Consider the following 21339-nt stretch of genomic DNA (forward strand, 5'->3'; position numbering starts at 1 on the left):
CTTTCTCTATCTCTCTATCTCTCTAGCGCTCCATCTTAGCATTTGTTAGTTTTAGAGCTTATTAGCTAGCCAGATAAAATACACATTTTGGCTTGATAGATGTACCAATATTTTCCCCTTTTCTCTGCACTTTCAAGATTGATTTATACGCCAGAGTGACTTATACACGAAAAAGAAAATGTATGAATAAACTGTCTGTCGTCTTATCGATCTTCACTGAAAAAATAGCTGTTCCCTCCACACTAAAAGTTAGCATTGACAAAGGGACTAAATGAAACTGCTGAACTGAAGACTGCACCAATGCGGATAACAGGAGGTGAGGGGAAGTGAAGGGGGAAGAGAAACTGCAGCCAGTATTAATGTTTGCATGGACCTTATTTGCTATGCTGTAGTCATGAGTATTTATATCTATATTGATGTTATGTTCTGTCTGTCCTGATTGTCCCAAATGGCCGTCATGACTTTCTTTCTTTTCTTCCTTTCTTCCTGCCTTCTTTCGTTTCTTTCACTTTTTGTTGAATTGGAGTTACAGTCCCAACATACCCTCTTGTGTTGTCCAAACCTTTTAGAAAGCGGGCCAAATTTGGGAAGCTGAAAATGTATGAGGGCTGACTATTCAGTCCGGCATTCTTGGAGTAGTCTTTAAAAGAATCACCCTCCCAAAAAGATTTCCAGTGCTTGGTGATCAGCATCACGACCTCGCAGCTCACCTTTGTGGCATTTTCATTTGTGAATAAGCGGTGTTGTGCCGTTCAAACACCTTTTAGTTTCTTCTTTTCACAGCGTTTGTTTCCAGTTAGCCTTTAGTAGTCAGCATGTTGTGTCTGACAGCGCCTTTGACATTGTATTCTCTGAAAACAGCCACAGTCTCTTGGCAAATTAGACAGAATACGCCGATTTCCACTTGTCCTGGAAGCGGCCCTCACAGTCAACTTTTCTTTTTTATTTACAGTCGTCATGTTGAAAATTGGATGGCCTAAAATTCTCACAGAAAGCCCAGGGCAAGGTGGTCAAAGGGCTACTGCCATCATTTGGTGAAACTGTCAATTATTTTTTTGTACAAATTGATTTTATCCTGCAGTCAACGTTTATATATTGATTTAAATATTAATTTTATGACAGAGGCAGTGGGCCAGTAAAAATTTGATCACGGGCCGTAACAGGCCGGACATGCCTGAGTCAGAGTCAATGTTAATTTATTTCTTGATTTTGCTCAGTGAAAGTCATTTAGTATTCCGACATATCCTGAGTTATATTCTTTGTTCGCTTACAGGTAGTAAACTGTCCCATTGTATCCTATGTTCTTTCTTGTTTTTGTTCAGTAAGAGTTAGTGTTTCTACATATCCTATCTTGTCCAACCAAGCGTACTTACTCTCATGATTTGTTCAGCTAAAGTAAATAAGTGTGACTTTATTATATTAAATGGTATCATGGTCACAACACTTTTGTTGTTCTGACCATGTGGGAATGTTTTTTCATGTTTTTTTCTGTTCGATCTAGTTCTTGTTGAAACATTATGTAGTTGTTCAATCTATGAGTGAGTATTTTTTAGGCTTCCCCTACTTTGATGTTTTGTTCTCTTAGAGCTAGTTGGTTTTGGAACATTATGTAGTTGTTCTATCCATGTGTGGTATGCTCCCTGTGCCCTCTATATTTCATGTTTTGTTCTGTTACAGGTAGTTGGTGTCGTTACATGTAGTTGTCCTACCCACGAAAGTTCCCTGCATGTTCTTCATTTTATGTCTTGTCCAGTTAGAACCAGTTGGTATTCTATCATATCCTGCCTCTTCCCTTTCATGTTTTGTTCACTTAGATCTTGTTAGTGTTTCAACATTACATAGCTGGAATGCATAGTTGAGCCGGTGTTGAAGTAGCTTTGATGTCTATGAATTCTGAAGACCCTAGTACATTTCGTTGTTCTGTTACTTTACACAATATATAAACGCTTCGTTTTCTGTAAGTAAAAATAATTAACTAAAATCTTAGTTCGACAATATTATAGTATATTTATATTAAATTAATTGGCACCGACTCAAAGACCTGACTAATATGTCAACGCAAACCAACCTCTTTGAGAAGGAATGAGGAAGCGGCAAAAGCGAAGGACCACCCATAGTGATAGTTGAAGAACTGCTCGGGTTCCCTGGGCCGGTTCATCACCTCGTCATTGATGCTGGAGATGTAGAGCACCAAACCTACCACCAGACTCAGACCTGCCAACACCACAACACAAAGAGAATGGAAATTGAAAGACCAAAACAATTGTATTTATTTTTTTAACCAACTCCTATTTTAAAAGTCACCCCAGCTCACAAAATGTCTCACGTGACATTCAAAGCCTTCCAGGAACATGAAAGGCGACAAATGGCCAACGTCGACTGTTCAATTTTCAAAGGAATTTATCTTGAATAATTTCAGTTCGCGTTTCGATATTTAACAATTTTGCAGATACAATATGGTTTCTACATGCAATGTTTATTTAGAGGAAATCTTTTTAAAGAGCAACTTTTCCATTGCATTCAATTGTTTCCAAACCTAAACATGAGGAAATCAATAACAAACATTAACTACTATTACATACACTTCTAATCAGTGTGACTCCTGCAGTCACTCAAACAGTGACTGTAGCCTTCAACCAGGAGAAGATGTCGTCAGGTGGTGTCCAACCGTCACTGGGCGTTTCGACCCTTAACCACAACGCCCTCGAGTTGGCGGGCCGGCAGTGATGGCCAGTCACTGCCCATCTTCTCCTGGTCCCCAGCTAAACTCCTCTCTCCTACTCCAGAGCCAGCAAGAGGCTCTCTCCGCGGCTTCCCCCACCCTTTTGGCAGCTGCCTTCCTCTCCCTTCCACTTATTCCCAGAGCTGCTAATGTGTCCCATACAGACTGTGCTGGGAAGCCCCTGCACCCGACCTCCACTGGTAATAGCCAGATCTGCCATCCCTTGTCCCTGCACTGTTGGACCAGCTCTTAAAATTTGGCGTCTTTCCTTTCATGGGCTTTGCTGCATCCTTCTTCCCATCGTACAGTTAGCTCAACCAGGATGATTTTTTTAACCTCTTCTGACCGAATCACGATGTCTGGCCTCAAGGAAGTTTGGACTACCTGGGGAAAGTGTAATTTCCCTCCCAGGTCTACCTTCTGTTTGCAGGAGGCTATTTTTGGTCTTCTTGGAGGATGCTGGTTTCTCCCCTTCCCTGACGAACTGGATGGAATGTATTGGACTGGGTTGAGGTTGGTGCTTCTTCCACCTTTCCTGCTCCAAGATGTAAGCCAGTGCACCGAGGACCTTGTCATGGTGCCAGCGGTATCTGCCCTGGCTAAGAGCAATCTGGCATCCTGCCAGAATATGCGCCAGTGTCCCTCTCTCACCCCATAGCCTGCACGTTGGGTCCTCCCTCAACCCCCACCTGTACAGGTTGGTTGGTGTTGGAAGAGTCTCGTACACTGACCGGAGCAAGATGGTTGGTTTAATGGTTTAATTTTAGCATAAAAAAATGATGTTTTTGTGTTAAGTTTAATTACGATTTGACTACATAGTAACCATAACAGACACAGAACTTATTAATGATAATTTGCGTATTTTACAAATAAAGAAGTTATTGAATAGTTAAGTAAAAAAACAATCCATAAATATGATCGGCTAACATGCAGGTGTCAGACAGTCGGCCCGAGGGATGAATGACGCCTACCAAGGATTTTGATCTGGCCCACCAGATAACACTTAGAGAAGTGCAAAGGAAAAATTAGCTGTAGTATTAGTGTTGCATTACTGTAGTTGTAATTTGTTTTTTTGTAGTATTTCTGTAGTAATATTTCTGAAGTATTTTTGGGGTATTTCTGTTGTGGTATTTCTGCAAGTAGTACTTTATAAAGCAAATGAACTTTCAATATTCTATCAATAGTATTCGAGAGGGGCACTACAATTCAGTTCTTAAATAGACTGCACTGTTTAGTGTTTTTAAACTGTTGGTCATTGGGTTTAAAATACTGCAGAAATGCTATGACCGCTGTAACTATCACATAACGTATCACCCATGTCCCCCTTCTTTTTTCATTTTATTCTATTTGCAATTTGATGTACTCTCAAGCGCCGCAGTGCTGCTCCACGTCAAGCAGCAATCGGTCGGTCGAGCAGTTGAGGTCGCATCCGCCATCCGCTGGTCAAAAGCCTGAACTACAATAATGCAGAAAAATCACGTGGCACAACCAGGACTGTGGATTTGACTGATATATTTTTTCATAATTGTTGATAACTAACTATTTCAACTATATTAGTATTTCCCAATCCCTTTTGAGCCAAAGTGCACTTTTATTCAATAAAAATGATCGAAACACATCATCAAAGACGTTTAACAATTTCTCCCCGGCACCAGTTTCAATCTTAAATCATCCATCCATCCATCCATCCATTAGCTGCACCGCTAAATTGACAGTATAAAACTTTTTTAATCGTTTGTGGTCAACGTGACTTAGAAGTTAATACTCTCATCTCATTAGCCGTACCGCTTATCCTCAGTAGGGTCGCGGGGGGCTGGAGCCCATCCCAGCAATCATCGGGCAGTGGGCAGGGGACACCCTGAACTGGTTGCCAGCCAATCGCAGGGCACACAGGGACAGACAACTCATTCGCTCATTCACACCTAGGGACAATTTGGACCGGCCAATTCACCTGGAATGCATGTCTTTGGAACGTGGGAGGAAACCGGAGTGCCCGGAGGAAACCCACGCAAGCACGGGGAGAACATACAAACTCCGCACAGAAAGTCTGGAGCTGGATTTGAACCCACGACAGGTTCCCATGACATGAACTGTGCCGCACAAGCGCTAACCACTGCGTCGCCGTGCTGCCCCAGAAGTTAATACTGTACAGGTTAATAATTTTGGTTCATTATGTTGGCTGTAATTTGGGATTTTACAACAGCTTTTCCAGGTTATACTATATTTTATTTTCCTTGTTTTTCTTATGTGTACAGAGAGTTGGTCAGGCGTTCGCTTTATTGATTAGAGCAAATTGAATTTGTTTAGGTCTGCCCCACGGTGCAGAAATTCAAGGTTCAAGTCCAGCTACCGCAACCTCCCCATGTGGGGTTTGCATGTTCTCTCAGTGCGTGCGTGGACACTCTGGTTTCCTCCCACAATCCCCAAAACATGCATGTTAGGTTAATTAACTGGTCCAAATTGTCCCTAGGTGTGAATGAGTGAGTTGTTTGTCTTTATGTGCCCTGCGACTGGCTGGCATCCAGTTCAGGGTGTCCCCTGCCCGCTGCCTGAAGATAGCTGGGATAGGCACCAGTACCCCCGCGACCCCAGTGAGGATAAGTGGTGCAGATAATGGATGGATGGGTCTGATGGGAAGCATTATGTTTAGTGACTCATTGAAAAAAGACTAAACCTAAAGTGTTTAAAAAAAATTGTGGAGGAGGAAGTGTCATAGTTTGGGTAGGGTCATGGTTTAGGGCAACCGGAGTCCTGATCTCAACCCAAAAGAAAATCCTTGGTGACAAAGTTATGGTCAAGAAATCCACTACAATCACTAAACTGTTGAAGAGGCTGGAAGAAGAATGGACCAAAACCACACCAGAGCCGGGTGATAGACTAGTGTTATCTGGTGGCTGCAGTAGTCCTGAAGTCATTTGCAGCAGGGGCCTGTACACTTCTTACCAATTGGTGACTTGTAACCTCCAGATTTTTTTTTCCATGACAAAGTCGCTGTTGCTATCAAGTGTATTTTCCGCACTATAAGGCGCACCTAAAAGCCTTTATTTTTTTCAAAAGCTGACCATGCGCCTTATAATACAGTGCGCCTTATATATGGATCAATATTAAGTCGCAAAGTCTTGCAACTAAGGTAAGCAGCCGCCGACTAAACTTTCCCCCGAAGGCGCAGTAGTCCGCGGTGTATGCTGGAATTTATATACCGGCGTTTCAATTCTACTATTGGCTAAAGTTATTCGGAGGTAAAGGGAGCGGATCCTTTTTATAATTTACAGGCTCGCATAGGCTAAAGGGGCGAAACAAAGCCTGCAATTGGCCGAAATAGATGAATGTGAATCACACGTTGGGTTGCACTACGGCATAGAGAAAACATTTTTTGCTATTCTGTATTTGTAAATATTTTACTCTCCTGGATTTACTACACTCACGGTTGTAAGAAGACCATGGTTACGTATCATTATTGAACGTGATGGCTGCAAGAGAACTTAGGTGAGCTATGCGGCTTTATATTTTCGCGGTATCTTGTTTTAGAACGATCTTGTTGTTTCTCTAATGAGTCTATTTTTAAACTAAATTCAATTCAAAGTGTTTATTGTCATATGCACAGTAAAATTCTTACTTTGCTGTCCACACAGTTGCCAGCAAAAAATAAAATGGAAACTAAGAAATGTTTGGCATTTCTTGAATCCCAGGACTTTAACCTTCCGAATGATATTTGGAACGATGCATTTGAGTGATTGGTGACATCGTACAGACACTGTTTCCGTACATGTCTGAGACATGTATTTGCTTCTTTGCAAGCTTTCGGAATGTTAAGGGGGTAATAAGTTTGACTGAACTATCTGACTGTTTTGTCGAAGTTCCCATTCTAGCGCCTTATTATCCGGTGCGCCTTATGTATGGAAAATATAGGACCAAAATATTTTTCGGGGGTGCGCCCTATAACCCGGTGTACCTTATAGTGCGGAAAACACGGTAAATTTGATCAGTGCGTTCTCAGTATAATATTTCTTTTTGTGAAATGCCTTGTGAAAAAAGTGTTGTTAGTACCATGATATAGACACAATAAAAAGTAATTCAATTGTGGAAAAGTGAAGATGGTATTATTTCAAAATTATTACATTATTTTACCAGTTGCTCTTTAATTTTGTTCTCCATTGTATTTCCCTGTGCTATCTCAAGAGCAGATAATCAGTATAGTATAGTATAAAAAGAAATAAAAATAATAATCGGCTGCCACCTACTGTTATGGAAGAATGTTACAGTGACTTGGGTGACCACTGGAAGAAAGGAGAGATACTGAAGAGTAGCATGCCAACCTTTTGGCATGAAAAAGTAGTTTTCAGTTTCATGCGAATACACAATCCTTCTCTAGAATTAAAAAAAAAAAAGTAATCGTGTTCTTGTCTAAAAACCGAAAGAGGCAAACAAAAACAAAAATTGAATGTGATGATTGGAGCTGTTTATTCACAGTCAGTCTCGCTTCAAAATAAAGCAGCCGTAGGGATGAACAAAGTATCTATCTATCTATCTATCTATCTATCTAGTCCCAAGTCAAAATATTTTGGGGCGGTTCAAATTTGAAAAAGCGGTTGATTTAAAAAAAAGAATCGTTAGGTGTTCTCAAAGAAAGAGAAGCGGTAGTCTATCACGTAAAGGTGTTTGTGAGTATAGCTTTTTGCAAAGATAAAATCGGACAATTTTCTGTGGCACACTGGACAAGGTTTCACACTACACTATTTTCCTGTGGAATACTTTTTAAAAAACACTCCTCCGATTCAGTGTTTCTTGGCCTACCAGTTGTTTTCACTTGGTCGCAGGCTTTCGCCATGGCAAAATAATGCTAAGGAGGAAAAAAACTCAGGGTCATACACCCCTTCACAGTAGATGGCAACTCTCCTCTTCCTGTTCAGTCAATTGGCACTGTCCCAATTGTGTTAAGAGGGACCACACCTCATTTTATTGTGATTTTATTGTTTGTTTGTTTTTCCTTATTCTGCCCATGATAATATGACAGCAATCAAGTTGAGCAAGGAAACAACTGCAAAATGCGAAAATGATGTACGAGTGTTTGCCATTGACCGTTGCTACAAGGTCCATAAATGGTTTAAAAATATTACATCTTTAGTTTCTTACCAGTATCTTTACTCTCTACACAATTTTATAATTCTCGTTGTTTAGGTACAAGTTTTCATAATATTTTTGAATTTTCTTGTAGTATGTGGCTACTTTAAAGCAGTTTTGGGGCATCACTTACTTACTTACTGTCTCAGAAAATTAGAATATTGTGATAAAGTTTTTTATTTTCTGTAATGCAATTAAAAAAACAAAAATGTCATACATTCTGGATTCATTACACATCAACTGAACTATTTCAAGCCTTTTATTATTTGAATATTGCTGAATTTGGCTTACAGCTTAAGAAAACTCAAAAATCCTATCTCAAAATATTAGAATATCATGAAAAAGTATACAAGTAGGCTATTCAACTAATCACCTGAATCATCTAATTAACTCGAAACACCTTGCGAGGGTTTCCTGAGCCTTAAAAACACTCAGCTTGGTTCAGTAAACTAAATCACAAGTATGAGGAAGACTGCTGATCTGTCTGCTGTCCAGAGGACCATCATTGATACCCTCCATCAGGAGGGTAAGACACAAAAAGAAATTTCTCAAAGAGCAGGCTGTTCACAGAGTGCAGTTTCAAAGCATATCCACAAAAAGTCTGTTGGAAGGGAAAAATGTGGCCGGAAACTCTGCACAACCAAGAGAGATGACCGCAGCCTTAACAAAATTGTGAAGCAGAGCCGCTTCCAGAATTTGGGGGAGCTTCAAAGACAGTGGGCTGAAGCTGTAGTCCAGGTATCAAAAGCCACAGTTCACAGACGTGTCCGGAAATGGGCTACAATAGCCGTATTCCCATGGTCAAGCCACTTCTGAACTCAAGACAACGGAATAAGCGTCTGACTTGGGCTATGGAGAAGAAGCACTGGACAGTTGCAGAGTGGTCCAAAGTCCTCTTTTCAGACGAAAGCAAGTTTTGCATTTCATTTGGAAGTCAAGGCGCCAGAGTCTGGAGAAAGGCTGGAGAGGAGCAAAATCCAAGTTGCTTGAAATCCAGTGTGAAGTTCCCACAGTCAGCAATGGTTTGGGGAGCCATGTCAGCTGCTGGTGTTGGTCCACTGTGTTTCATCAAGTCCAGAGTAAATGCAACTGTGTACCAAGAGATTTTAGAGCACTACATGCTTCCATCTGCTGAAAAGCTCTATGGAGATGAGGATTTCATTTTCCAGCATGATCTGGCACCTGCCCACAGTGCCAAAACCACCAGTAACTGGTGCACTGACCATGGCATCACTGTCCTTGATTGGCCTGCTAATTCCCCTGACCTGAACCCCATCGAGAATTTGTGGGGTATAGTTAAGAAGATGAAAGACACCAGACCTACAAAAGCAAATGAGCTGAAGGCCGCTATCGAAGCATCCTGGGCATCAATAACACCTCAGCAATGCCACAGGCTGATTGCCTCCATGCCACGCCGGATTGATGCAGTAATCCGTGCAAAAGGATTCCCAACCAAGTACTGAGTGCATCAATGGACATTTTCAAATGTTTGATTTAGTTTTGCTGTTATAAAATTATTTTTTTACTTGGTCTGAGGAAGTATTCTAATATTTTGAGATAGGATTTTTGAGTTTTTTTCAGCTGTAAGCCAAAATCAGCAATATTCAAATCATAAAAGGCTTGAAATAGTTCAGTTGATGTGTAATGAATCCAGAATGTATGACATTTTTGTTTTTTTAATTGCATTACAGAAAATAAAGAACTTTATCACAATATTCTAATTTTCTGAGACAGTCCAGTATATGATGTAGGCTTAAGTGCCAGTATATAAGGTACTTGAAGTCATATTTGTTTTGCTGGTCTTTTTCTTTTATGAAAAAAAAGGGCAATTTATTCTTCTATCTCCGCTTTAAAGTGTGCAATCCTTTCATCCGACAAATTGGAGAAGTGGAATTGTTTTTCTTGATTTGGGTAACAGTTTTCCAGCTGTATTAAATTTATTATGTAATCATCACATCATTACTTTGATAATCACATTATTCATTTTAATAAATACTTTACTTGCTTACTTGTTTTCTTTCTTTCTTTCTTTCTTATCAGTGTTCTTTCACAGCAATGGTCTTACCATACAACTCTGAAGGCTCAGCTGTGTGCTAATCTCTTGTACAGGGACGTCTTCTGTTTGCCTTGTAATGGGAGTTCTGTGTGTCCATTTGTGCTGCATGTTCCATTTTGAAAATATTCCTCACTATAAGAAAGGGGCAGAAACATTTTTGCTTGCCTTTTAAAGGGAGCGCACTCTTGGCCTCTTGTTGGGAGGGAGCTTCCCTGATCGATGGGACCGGAGTGCATTCCGTTTGACTTTTTATCGTGTTTTATCTTTATTTTAAAACTTTGCTATAAATGTCCTCAACTGCATTGCTTCTCTCCAGCTCTATTTTTATCAAAGTCTGAATATTCGGTACGGTCCCAGAAATGAACATGTGGCGAGACGTCGGAATGCCCTTCGCCTTCAGGTGGAATGGTGGATCCTGAAGTTATACCGGTTGAGAACCACTACTCTAAAGGACTCAACAAAAAGGCAAGCGGGCACCTGAGAGGATAAAGAAGATCCCCGAGACGAAGGCGAGGATGGTGCGTTGTGGTTGGATGTGTCCCACGTTGCTGATGACGAAAGCGGTGAAGACGAAGAGCAGGGATACCATTGGGAATGGCGTCGCCGTTCGTACCATTTCTGTGGACGCGGAAAATAAATCTTCAGTTCTGCTGGATGCAGATCTAGCGTATGATTTAGACATTTTTTAGTATTAATAATACTACTACTATGCAGGTTTGTTGTAACTGTGACCAATGGGGCCCTTTGAGATTTTTTGTGATTAAGGTCTATACAATTAAATGTGACTTACCTTGACTTAATATTAATTCTATTTCAATTGTGTGCAAACAAGGAGTTAAACCCATTGACATGTTTGGTATAGTACTGTGCTCCATGTTCTGGTTGCAGTATCAGTAACGTTCCAACAGGGAGCACTACAACTTCAAATTGCACAGTTTGTACTCACTCAGTATGTTTGCAGTGTTTTCAGTGGTGATTTCGATCTCAGGTTCCGTAAAGTACTCGGATGCAACACACCTCCCGTTTTCAGAACCTAAAAGATAACAAGAATGATGACAGCAATTATTATTATCAAGAAGTTTCATTCTTTATTCTTATTTTCAGGGTTGGGAAGGGTTACTTTAACTGGATTACTTTCAATGACTTTTGGATTAGTCCAATACCAAATATGCTAATAAAAGACAAAAGAAACTAAATATGAATAAAATTATGACTCACAACACGTGGTAAGCTTTCTCTCCTGGCTTTGATCTCTTTGATCTCCGGCAAAACTAACATAAAATGCGACAGAAACAAAATGAAAATAAATCCAAACAGCGTGCCAACATCATTTTGGCCGTTCCATGTATTCCGTTATTCCCCAAACCCGCACAAAATTTAATAATTTTATTCATATTATATTCATATATTTATTTTGTCTTTTATTAGCATATTTGGTATTGGAGTGATCCAAAAGTAATTTAAAGTAATCCAGTTAAAGTAACCCTACCCAACCCTGCTTATTTTTACAAAATGTTGCTGTCAAATGTCATGACACTACTTTTAATTACACGACAGTATTTTCTGAGGAATAAACTTTGGCCATTTTAAAAACATTACCGTGGGAATTTTTAATGTTACATTTTTCTTTGAAGAGACAGTGTGTATTAAAAAGCACCATTTAGTGATGAAAAATAACTTAACTCGTTAAAAAAATGACATTGACATAAATAATGAGTGAAACTGCAGTTTGATCTGACCAAACATGCATGTGCTACATGTTTAGTATGACAGGGTATGCCCATTTTTGCAACTATGAAGTGGAGCAAAATGATATGCCAACTTTTGATTAAAAATAAAAGGTGCGCGTTACACACGAATAGATACAGTTTTATCAGAAATGGTTTGTGTACTTGTAAATAGAACAAGCAAATATATCAAATAACAATGATTTTATTATATTTTAGTCTTTTAGTTTTCACCGTGTGACTTCGACGTTTCAAGACATTGTTTCGAACACGCACAAATAAAATGCTTGAATCAGGGTGTTACTACAAGGGGTGCACAGTGGTACCTCTTTATACAAGCACCTCTAAACACGAAAATATTGATATACAAGTTTTATTTGCAACAAAAGTTTTGCCCGCTATGCAAAGGAAAAATTTGGTCACGAGCAGTCCCAGAGGCTACCACTAGAGAGAGCTCAAAACTGCTCACCACTCGTGATTGCTCACCGCCTGTGACATCCCAACGCCAGCACCAGCTAGTTCCAGTTTACGGATGCAAACTACTACAGGCAACAGCAAAAAAGAAAAATAGTGCTTTAATTTTTCGCGTGTGTAGGTTCCTTTGAATTTACAGTAACTTTAATTTTATTTGTACAGTAAGTGCTTACGTATCATCAACAGTCTCTCAATCTTATACCTGTCAACATCTGCCAATTGCTCCCCTTATTAATGATTGCATTTCCCTTTATTAAGCAATAATAAACCCTACAAACACATTGCAGCAACTATTTTACTCACAGCAAGACAGACTATTTAGAACAAGTTGTTGGGCTTGGTGTTGCAGGGCTTGGCGTTGCCGGGCATTCTAGTTGAGCGAAGATGTTGGAGTGGTAGTTTGCTGAAAAGACAGCGGGAGCCACTACAGAGTGCCAAAGAGCAGTATGACCTCATGCTCAAAATCCGCTTTAACATAAAAGCAGATGTTTATCGATTTTGTTCGTATTAATGGGGTCGCCTTGACACAAACCCTAGCTCAAGAAACTCTCGGGGGCCTAGTGAACAACTGTGTACATTTTCACGAAAATAGGTTTGGTGGTTTTGGAGCCTTAAAGCTACATACAAACAAACAGACACGCATGGAAATCGGGATTTACATAATAGTCTAAATAGATACCGCAACAATATTAGCAATCTACAATGACTTTGTTTATATGCTACCAGTGACCGAGACCATCCAGCTTAGAGCCAAAATGGGCAAAACAAGGACGGTCCTTTTTAATTTTAAATTCTTATGCGGCAGTAGCTCAGGAGGTAGAGCGATCGTCTTAGGATTAAGGGATCCCAGTTCGAATCCCGGCTTGTCCGTGTTACATGTCGAAGTGTCCTTGGGTAAGACATTGAACCCCCAATTACCCCCAATAAGCAGGTTAGCGCCTTACATGGCTGCACAGATCACGGCCGCTATTGGGAAATGTGAAGCACAATGTAAAGCGCTTTGGGAAGTCATTGACTTGAAAAGCGCTATATAAATGCAGATCATTTTCATTTCATTTCATAAAAAATGAAATTGAAATGAAATTAAATTAAAAAACATAAAATCATGGGGAAAACGTATAAGTCGGCAGGTATTTCTTATCTCAAAAACTCACCTGCAACCCCCAACCCATTCCTCTAAACCACGCATAAACCTTCATTATACCGACCTCTTCTGTGGTAAGTACTCATAATAAACTTTTATTTTGTTTTATACTGTATATTATTTATCTCAACAGTGTATTCTTCATGTTTTATTACTAATTGAATGTGTTTTTAGTGATCAGAAAGATGTGTTTTAGAGCTTTTCAGGGTCCACTTGGAAGCTTTCGGGAGGATGGGAACAGAACAGTTATTTTTTAATTATTTCATATTGGGTAATATAGCTCGTTAAACAAGTAATCAAAGCTACGAGCGCGATCCTGGAACAAATTTTATTCGTATGAAGAGGTACCACTGGTAGACTTTTGCTAGACCCCGTCCACGACAAGGCTTCACGTGCTTATGTGATGGCTCTGACGTGCAAAAGTGTTGCCTACCGGCCACAAAGCAAACCCTCCAGAGTCCCGAATGCAATGCCATCTTGACCTCCATGCTCTGGTTGTGCTGCAGGATGACGCCCTCTACCATGATAAGCCAGTAGTCGGTAGACACGGCCACGCCCACCAGCAGCAGCCCGCAGGCCCCGAACACTGTGGACAGGATGGTGAGCGCTCGGCTGCTGCACGAACTCATCTGTGGGGGAGGGAGGCAAGAAAAGAGATTGGTGGGGGCCTGGAATTTATCAGACCGGGTCACTTAAGGGAAATCGCTAGGATGCCGTAGCACGGCCGGCAGCCGTCGGCTGAGGACCAACTAATCGCATGTCGTCCTCAACCAATCCCGTTAAAGGTTAGCGACAAGCCGGCACACGACCCCTTGCTGGAACTCAAAGACACGAAAGACACAAAAAAAGCACAAACACACACAACAGGCTGTCGGGCAACATCTGCTTCATGTCCGCTCCTTCGCTTCGATTGGGTCAATTACGTCACTGGGTCAGCAAAAGGATGGCAGACACCTCCAAGCAAAAGTTGTTACTCATTTACTATAGATTGTGGCCGTGTTGGAGCATAGTACGGCACCAGAACACATGGGGGAGCCACTTTGATTTAATGTGGCGTCCAGAGTAACTTTTCAACAAGATTATCTCGTGTTTTTATTCCAATCCGGCGATACTTCCCGCTTGGCCTCAGTGCATTGTGGGTTGAAAAATATCATTGTCGGGCCTGGAAACAGTCTTTTGCCATTCTGTCCACCAAAAAGTGAACTGCAGTTGTGCGGCCGTGATCCATTATCCACAATCTCATATTGCTGTGAGCGGGGACCAGCAAAAGGCACTTTTGTTGGGCGGCGTGCTGTTCTGGCCCGCCTAAAATAAATGCACCATTATGGCCGTGAACCATTATCCCCGATCAACTACTGCTGAAAACGGGGGTCCAAGAGATGAAATCTGTATAAATTGAATATGAAATAAAACTTTCAGAGGCACCAAACATATGTTACCCCCTCTAAAATCCCTTTCACACAATTATCAAAAAGAATCTCACGCAACCTAAAACACTAACTCCCACAACATTTTTCTCGCCAATGCCGCACATCTCTCACACAAAAACATTAAAAGGAATTTTACATGAAACCTTAAAATCACACAAATCCTTTTAATAGCATGGTCAGAAAAAAAAACTCTTGCAGGGACAGAAAACAGCTTTCGCGCATTTCTACACAGGCATGAAATAAATGTTCTCGTTCTGCAAAAAAAAACAACTTCTACCAGCAAGAAAACAACTTTAGAACTCTTACATGCACAAACTCTCACACATGCAGGATATCTCACACATAAATACAATCACAAAAAAATCATCTCACAGAGAAAACATTGCAAAAAACACCTTAAAGTTTGAATTGTTACACCCATAAAAAAATCTGAAAAAGAAAATCACACATGCGAGAGTTCACGAACTAAATGGAAAATGGAAATGGAAACGATCTGTGTTTATATAGCGCTTTTCAAGTCACTAAAGATGTCCAAAAGGGCTTTACAATGTGCTTTACACTTACCCATTCATGCACACACACACACACACACACACACACACACACACACACACACACCCACACACACACACACTCACACAACGATAGCAGGGTCAGCCATGCAAGAGAACTACCTGCTTATCGGGGGCATTAGGGATTCAGTGTCTTGCCCAAGGACACTTCGACATTTAATACAGAGGAGCTGGGAATCGAACTTGTGACTCCTTGATCCCAAGACAAGTTATCTACCTAAGCTGTTCTAACACTTATACAACCACCCAACAATATAAAATCTGAAACTCACTAATAAACCCATAAAAAAGGCACAGATTAAAATACTTTAATGAATAAATGATAGAACTTTACTTTGAACATGATAAAAACAAAACAAAAAAAGAACAACAACAAAAAAACTATGTGTACCGGTATGTTAGAAGTGCTCATTGATTTTTTTCTCCTGGCTGGGTTTGTGTTTGTTGCTCACGGTTATCCTGGCTGCTTACTTCATGTTTTTGGTCAGCCAGCCTCGCTCATTTATATGTCATTTTTGCCAGGTCGCCTCGTTTTGGCTGCTCGCCATATGTTGTGCCATTCCTGCACACATCTGGACACAACACTTTTTTTTTTTTGGTTTGAACAAATTTATTGACACTAATAACAGAAAACAATCATGACAATCTCAACAGCAATTAAGCACATTCACAATATTATATTTCAATATGACTTTTTTAACAGCAAGCACAATGTGAGGTTTGAACAACCCTTCTCGAAAATCTTAATAGCAATCAAGCATATTCACAATTTCGTTATATAACATCTTTGTTAGTGTCAATAGATCCGTCCAGGCCAAAGTCGATTATTTTTGGTCTGACACAACACTTAGGTATTCTCCACCAAAACTTGGCTTAAAACACTCAAAACCTTTTTGACTAGTAAAGATGTAAACTAATAAGGTGACTGGCTTACTAAGGTGCTGGTGTGCTCCACATGACATCAAAGCTCTGTTCGTCAAAGAGGAGACAGACTGTCTTCAAAATACATTATCTCGGAAATAGTTGGAATATACCTATGACATATATAATATACATATATATATATATATATATATATATATATATATATATATATATATATATATATATATATACATATATATATATATATATGTATTTCTATTGTGCAAAACCATCGACGCTGTCAGATTGTGTGTGTGAGAATGGGTAAATTCACAGACAGATTCTGCTCACTTACATTATTGGATACACACCGAAAACGTCTCCACACAGAAAAAATGTATTACACCTCCATCATCCACAAAAAAAAAAAAATCATATGCACCCAAAAGCTTGTATAAATACCACAAAATATATTTAAAAAAAATGCTGCAGATCCACTTTTTTAACTCAATGTAATTGTATTTAAAGATAAAATGAATGCTAAACTTTTCATGCAAAAAAAAAACCATGCATAATTACGATTTGTTTCCGGCCCCTGGATTATTATTCGTTCCTTTCCGATTTAATTATCCGCAATTAAAACCAAACCAGTATTTTTAATTTTTTTTTATTGTTGTGGTACCTTCCCTCCCCTCATCTGTGTGCAGCGTGTTGCAGCTATTTTTGCAGTGTGTCGCTGCAGGTTATGTGCATGCACATGGAGCGCACGCAGGCTCATCTTGCTGTAAACTCATCTATTAAATCCGCACCACGACACACAGGGTCGTCTTTTCACATAAAGCGCCTGATAGAAATTTGAAGCATTACTTGATCACATATTTTGATTAATAATGTTTTTTTAATATGTAATAACTTGAACTTTTCAAATGGCCCCTGTGTGCTTTGGAAAATGCCCCCAAACCTGATAGCAGTCAATATTTTGGGTAAATTCTTGTTTCACATGGTGTATTTGACGATGAACAATGCCATTTGTAGTATTGGGATTATCCAGTGGGAGGCAATGTAATAAAATGTGATAAAAAGAAGAATGTACGGTCTCCATTGTATTATTTTGGGTGATTAAGGTCTATAGAATAGCTGCTATACTAATAAACATGACTTGATGGTTGATAAATGTTCAGATCATGTCCATGTTTTCATTTGAAATATTTATGTGATTCTATGTTTTAATTTGTGTAGAAAGCTGATGTTGCATTCCAGGAAAGTGGGAGGTAGGAGTTCTCCAACCTCCGACTAGGAAAATATCATTAAAATGAGACTCCAGGCGGGAAGTCTTATATGTAAAGTCAAAGAAGAAATATTTTCCTCGATTTCATTGAGTACTTCAATCTGATTTCCCTCGACAAAATGACGTTGCCCATGGACAAACATGGTAAAACATGATCTACACTATTACAGTGTACGCTATTGACCTCAGTTGTCGTTTTTCCTCCACAATTTGAGCGCTTGCGAGAAGGCTTGTCTGCTGGAAGTCCCAATGTCTTTTAAAGACCAAAATAAAGAACTTTTTGCAATCAGCCATCTTTACTGTTTACGTTGACTTGGAAGGCTTTGAGGTCGGATCCGGTACCGTTCGAGCGGGAGAAATCCAACTTTCCTGGAATTCAGCATAAGTACATTGTCAATTTTAGTACTGGGACTCACCAGTAGGGGCAGTGTGGTAACAAGCAGGGAATGGACTGCAGGAATAAGAAGAACAATGTAGTCTCGTGTAAAAGGCTGGAGAATATACTATTTCATACCTGTCAACCTCCAGGGCTCCATGCCCTTACAAAAAGTTGTATTTTCCCTTACAGAATACAAAATAATCTTACACCTTATTTTTTTTCAACCATGTAGTTTAACATGTTATATTGTACATGTGTTTCGTTATATCATATATATTGTTAATTAACATTTTGTTGTGAGATACTGAGTTGCTCGACATGAATGAGGTTTATTAAAAAAAAGGTTCAAAAATGAAGTAGCTTGGACGTTCAATGTAAAAGCAAAAAATACATTCAAATATAATTAAGTAGAATAATACATTTTCTTATTCAAATTATGAATTCATTTTCTGCATTAAATTATTGTTGGTAATATACTGATTAACGGGATAACCACAAACCTGTCTTTTTTCATTGTCTCATTTTATATTTCCTTTTTTTCTTGACTTCTTTATACGACATAATGATTCTTAATATAATGCATCAAAGCAAGTGAGCCGTTTGAGAGCCGGCTCTCTTTAATGAGTTGAGCCAAAAAAGCCGGTTCTCAAAAAAGAGACGGACTTCCTTTCATTACACAACTACCACATAAAACCGGAGGCGGCAGACGCATGCGCACAGTAGCATCAAACCGCGGCGAACTCGTTTGACTTGATTGATTTGCCATTTCATGATGGTTGGTGTATACCAGATGGTACCCATCATTGACAAATTTGCGTTTTTCCGTACAGATTTTCTCGTATGTCGTACACGTCTTAAAATGCATAATAAACGTACTTTGTATGGCAAAAACGTACAGGTTGACAGGTATGCTATTTATACTGCAAAAAGTAGAAAAAAAACATTTTCAAGACAATTACAGTAAAAATAAAAAAAATAATGGTGGTTTGACAAGGCAAGAAATTTTGTTCCTTATGTTTTGTACCTAAGTATACTGCTGGTACTCAAGAAAAAAAAATGTTTTTTTTTTCCAAGGTACCCTTAGCAACAAAATGGCAGACAATTATGCAGCTTACTCTAGGTGACCCTCGTGTTCCATCCTTCCATTCATCAATTTTCTGCACTGCTTTATCCTCAGTAGGGTCGCGGGGGTGCTGGAGCCCATCCCAGCTATCTTCAGGCAATGGGCAGGGGACACCCTGAACTGGTTGCCAGCCAATCGCAGGGCACACAGAGACAGACAACTCACTCGCTCATTCACACCTAGGGATAATTTGAACCGGCCAATTAACCTGACATGCATGTTTTTGGAATGTGGGAGGAAACCGGAGTGCCCTGAGGAAACCCGCACAAGCATGGGGAGAACACGCAAACTCCACACAGGAAGGTCGATTTCATCACCTCAGAACCGTGCCGCACATGCACTAACCACTGCCCCGCCGTGCTGCTGAGCCTCGTGTTATCTAATATAAATACAAATAACTTGACAAGTATTTAAAACCATTCTTTTTTTTAAATCTGCAACCTCAGTGGAACTGTTTAAATTTAGGCTTAAAACACATTTATATTCTAAATCTTATGAATGACCTATATTTCATGTTAAAAATATCTGTGTATTATTGCAGCCTGGTCATCCTGTAAGGGGGATTATCTTGTCAAGGTTTCTTCATTAACCTCACGCTGAGATTTTGGAGTTTTTCCTTGCCCTCATGTAGGTTTTAGATCAGGGGATGGTGTCATAATAGTCTGTAGTTTGCAATAATCTGTGGTCTGTGCAGCCCTTTGAGACTCCTTGCAATTAAGGGTGTCACAAATAAAGATGACATGATTCTTGGGCTAATTTCACTGCCCGATGATTGCTGGGATGGGCTCCAGCACCCCCGCGACCCTACTGAGGATAAGCGGTGCAGCTAATGAGATGAGATGAGATACAAAATAACGGATGGATTTTGATGAATATATTTTGTAATGAACGTACCAAAAGGAATTTAGTAGACACTTCTGTTGTACCTAATGATGTTCCCTGCAATGGCGTCATAAAAAGATACTTTTTACAGACGTCGTCACGTTTACAGTTCCATAAAGCGACAGCGAGAAGGCTTTTTGTGCGTAACTACAAAGCAGCTGCAGCAAAGGCACCACATGAGAAAAGTCGTTCGAAAAATGGCAAGCGCGTACATAGATCCCAACGCCAATGTCAAAAGTAGAAAGAAAGAAACAAAGAAAATCTCTTTGATGGCACAAAGAGAGGCAGCCGACGAAAGGGGCAGAAATCAAAGCGATCAAACGTCTAAAGTTCCAATTTGCGTGAATGGCGCGCCCTTCGCGGTTGCTCTTGAGAAAAGGGGTCTCGAATTTGAGATTTTTGCAATATTTGCACGAAAAATATTAAGACTTGACGAACCAGGTAGTTTGCAATGTTTTCACGTTTTAGCTAGCAAGCTAAGGGGGTGAATAAAATAATATTCAGCTAGACACATAGCTAGCAAGATAATGTTAGATTATGAAAATAGGTCACTGAGTATGTTGTCACCATAATATGAGTTTTCCAGCTATATTAAGTTTATCATTTAATCATTACAGCATTACTTCAATAATAAAATACTCATTTAGTTGTTATAAATGCACTTATGTTCGTTCACATATTTGAATGAAGTATTTACTCGCTGAATCCTTTCATATCAGTACTTTCCCAGCGAAGGTCTTCCGATGCGTCAGCCTTGTCTTATCAAAATCCAGTTTTAACAAAAGTCTCTTGTTCATTAAGATCCTCTTTTGTCTTGTGAGTTCCCAGGAGAGCTTGTGAGAGTTTCATTTGTAGGTCTTGCATAATCCATGCCTTTCTTCTATAAGAGAGGGGCCGAAACATTTGTCGAGGCCTTTCTTGGTGGGAGACGCGCTTCCCATCGATTGGAACAGAGTTCTATCGATCTACCCTAGTCATATACCTCGAGAGGGGTGACAGACAGTAAGACAAACACATACAAAAACAAAGAAAATAAAAGAAGGGAAAAAAATTGCAAAAAACACCCACAAACATTTTTGGACCATGACCAACCCAAATGCCCAAACACCCAAACAAGTCAAGCACCTTGGCACCCAAAGTTGGTCATGCTTTCGTCCCGCCAGATGAAACGGAACACAAGGAAGCGGCCATGTCACTCGGGTCAGGGTGACACAACACACTCTTCTGTTCAACAACAGGGCCCGACAGCTTACACTGGTTTACCCCTCCCGCATCATACAGGTGCCCTGCCCATCCCTTAGAATGTGTCCAAACATCCCAGTATCCTTTCACAACACCTCTCCACTCATTCCTATCACCAACAAGAGCTCTAGCTTCTACTCTATTTAGACCTGTTTCCTGCAGAGCACTCATAAAACAATCCATCCACGTCAATCGCGGCCTTCCTCTTGGGCTCCTTCCAACAGAGTGCAGTCTGATTTTTTTAATAAATGTCCTCAACTCTGTTGCTTCTCTCCAGCTCTATTTTCTCAAAGTCTGAATACTCGGTCTGATCCA

General features: G+C 39.9%; 1 protein-coding gene across 1 annotated transcript in view; it reads right to left on the bottom strand.

The window, feature by feature from the left end:
* The window catches only part of LOC148372277 (voltage-dependent calcium channel gamma-7 subunit-like), a 35597-nt gene that overhangs the window by 8931 nt on the left and 5327 nt on the right, over positions 1-21339 (bottom strand). The window contains exons 2-5 of the mRNA XM_088326929.1: positions 13678-13873; positions 10846-10932; positions 10377-10517; positions 2069-2214 (exon numbers count right to left, since the gene is read on the bottom strand). Coding sequence (XP_088183055.1) covers positions 2069-2214; positions 10377-10517; positions 10846-10932; positions 13678-13873 — 570 coding nt within the window. The remainder of the gene's footprint in view (positions 1-2068; positions 2215-10376; positions 10518-10845; positions 10933-13677; positions 13874-21339) is intronic.

Source organism: Urocampus carinirostris, chromosome 2 (assembly GCF_059441175.1).
Source record: "Urocampus carinirostris isolate Australia breed hairy pipefish chromosome 2, RoL_Ucar_1.0, whole genome shotgun sequence".
Taxonomy (NCBI): domain Eukaryota; kingdom Metazoa; phylum Chordata; class Actinopteri; order Syngnathiformes; family Syngnathidae; genus Urocampus; species Urocampus carinirostris.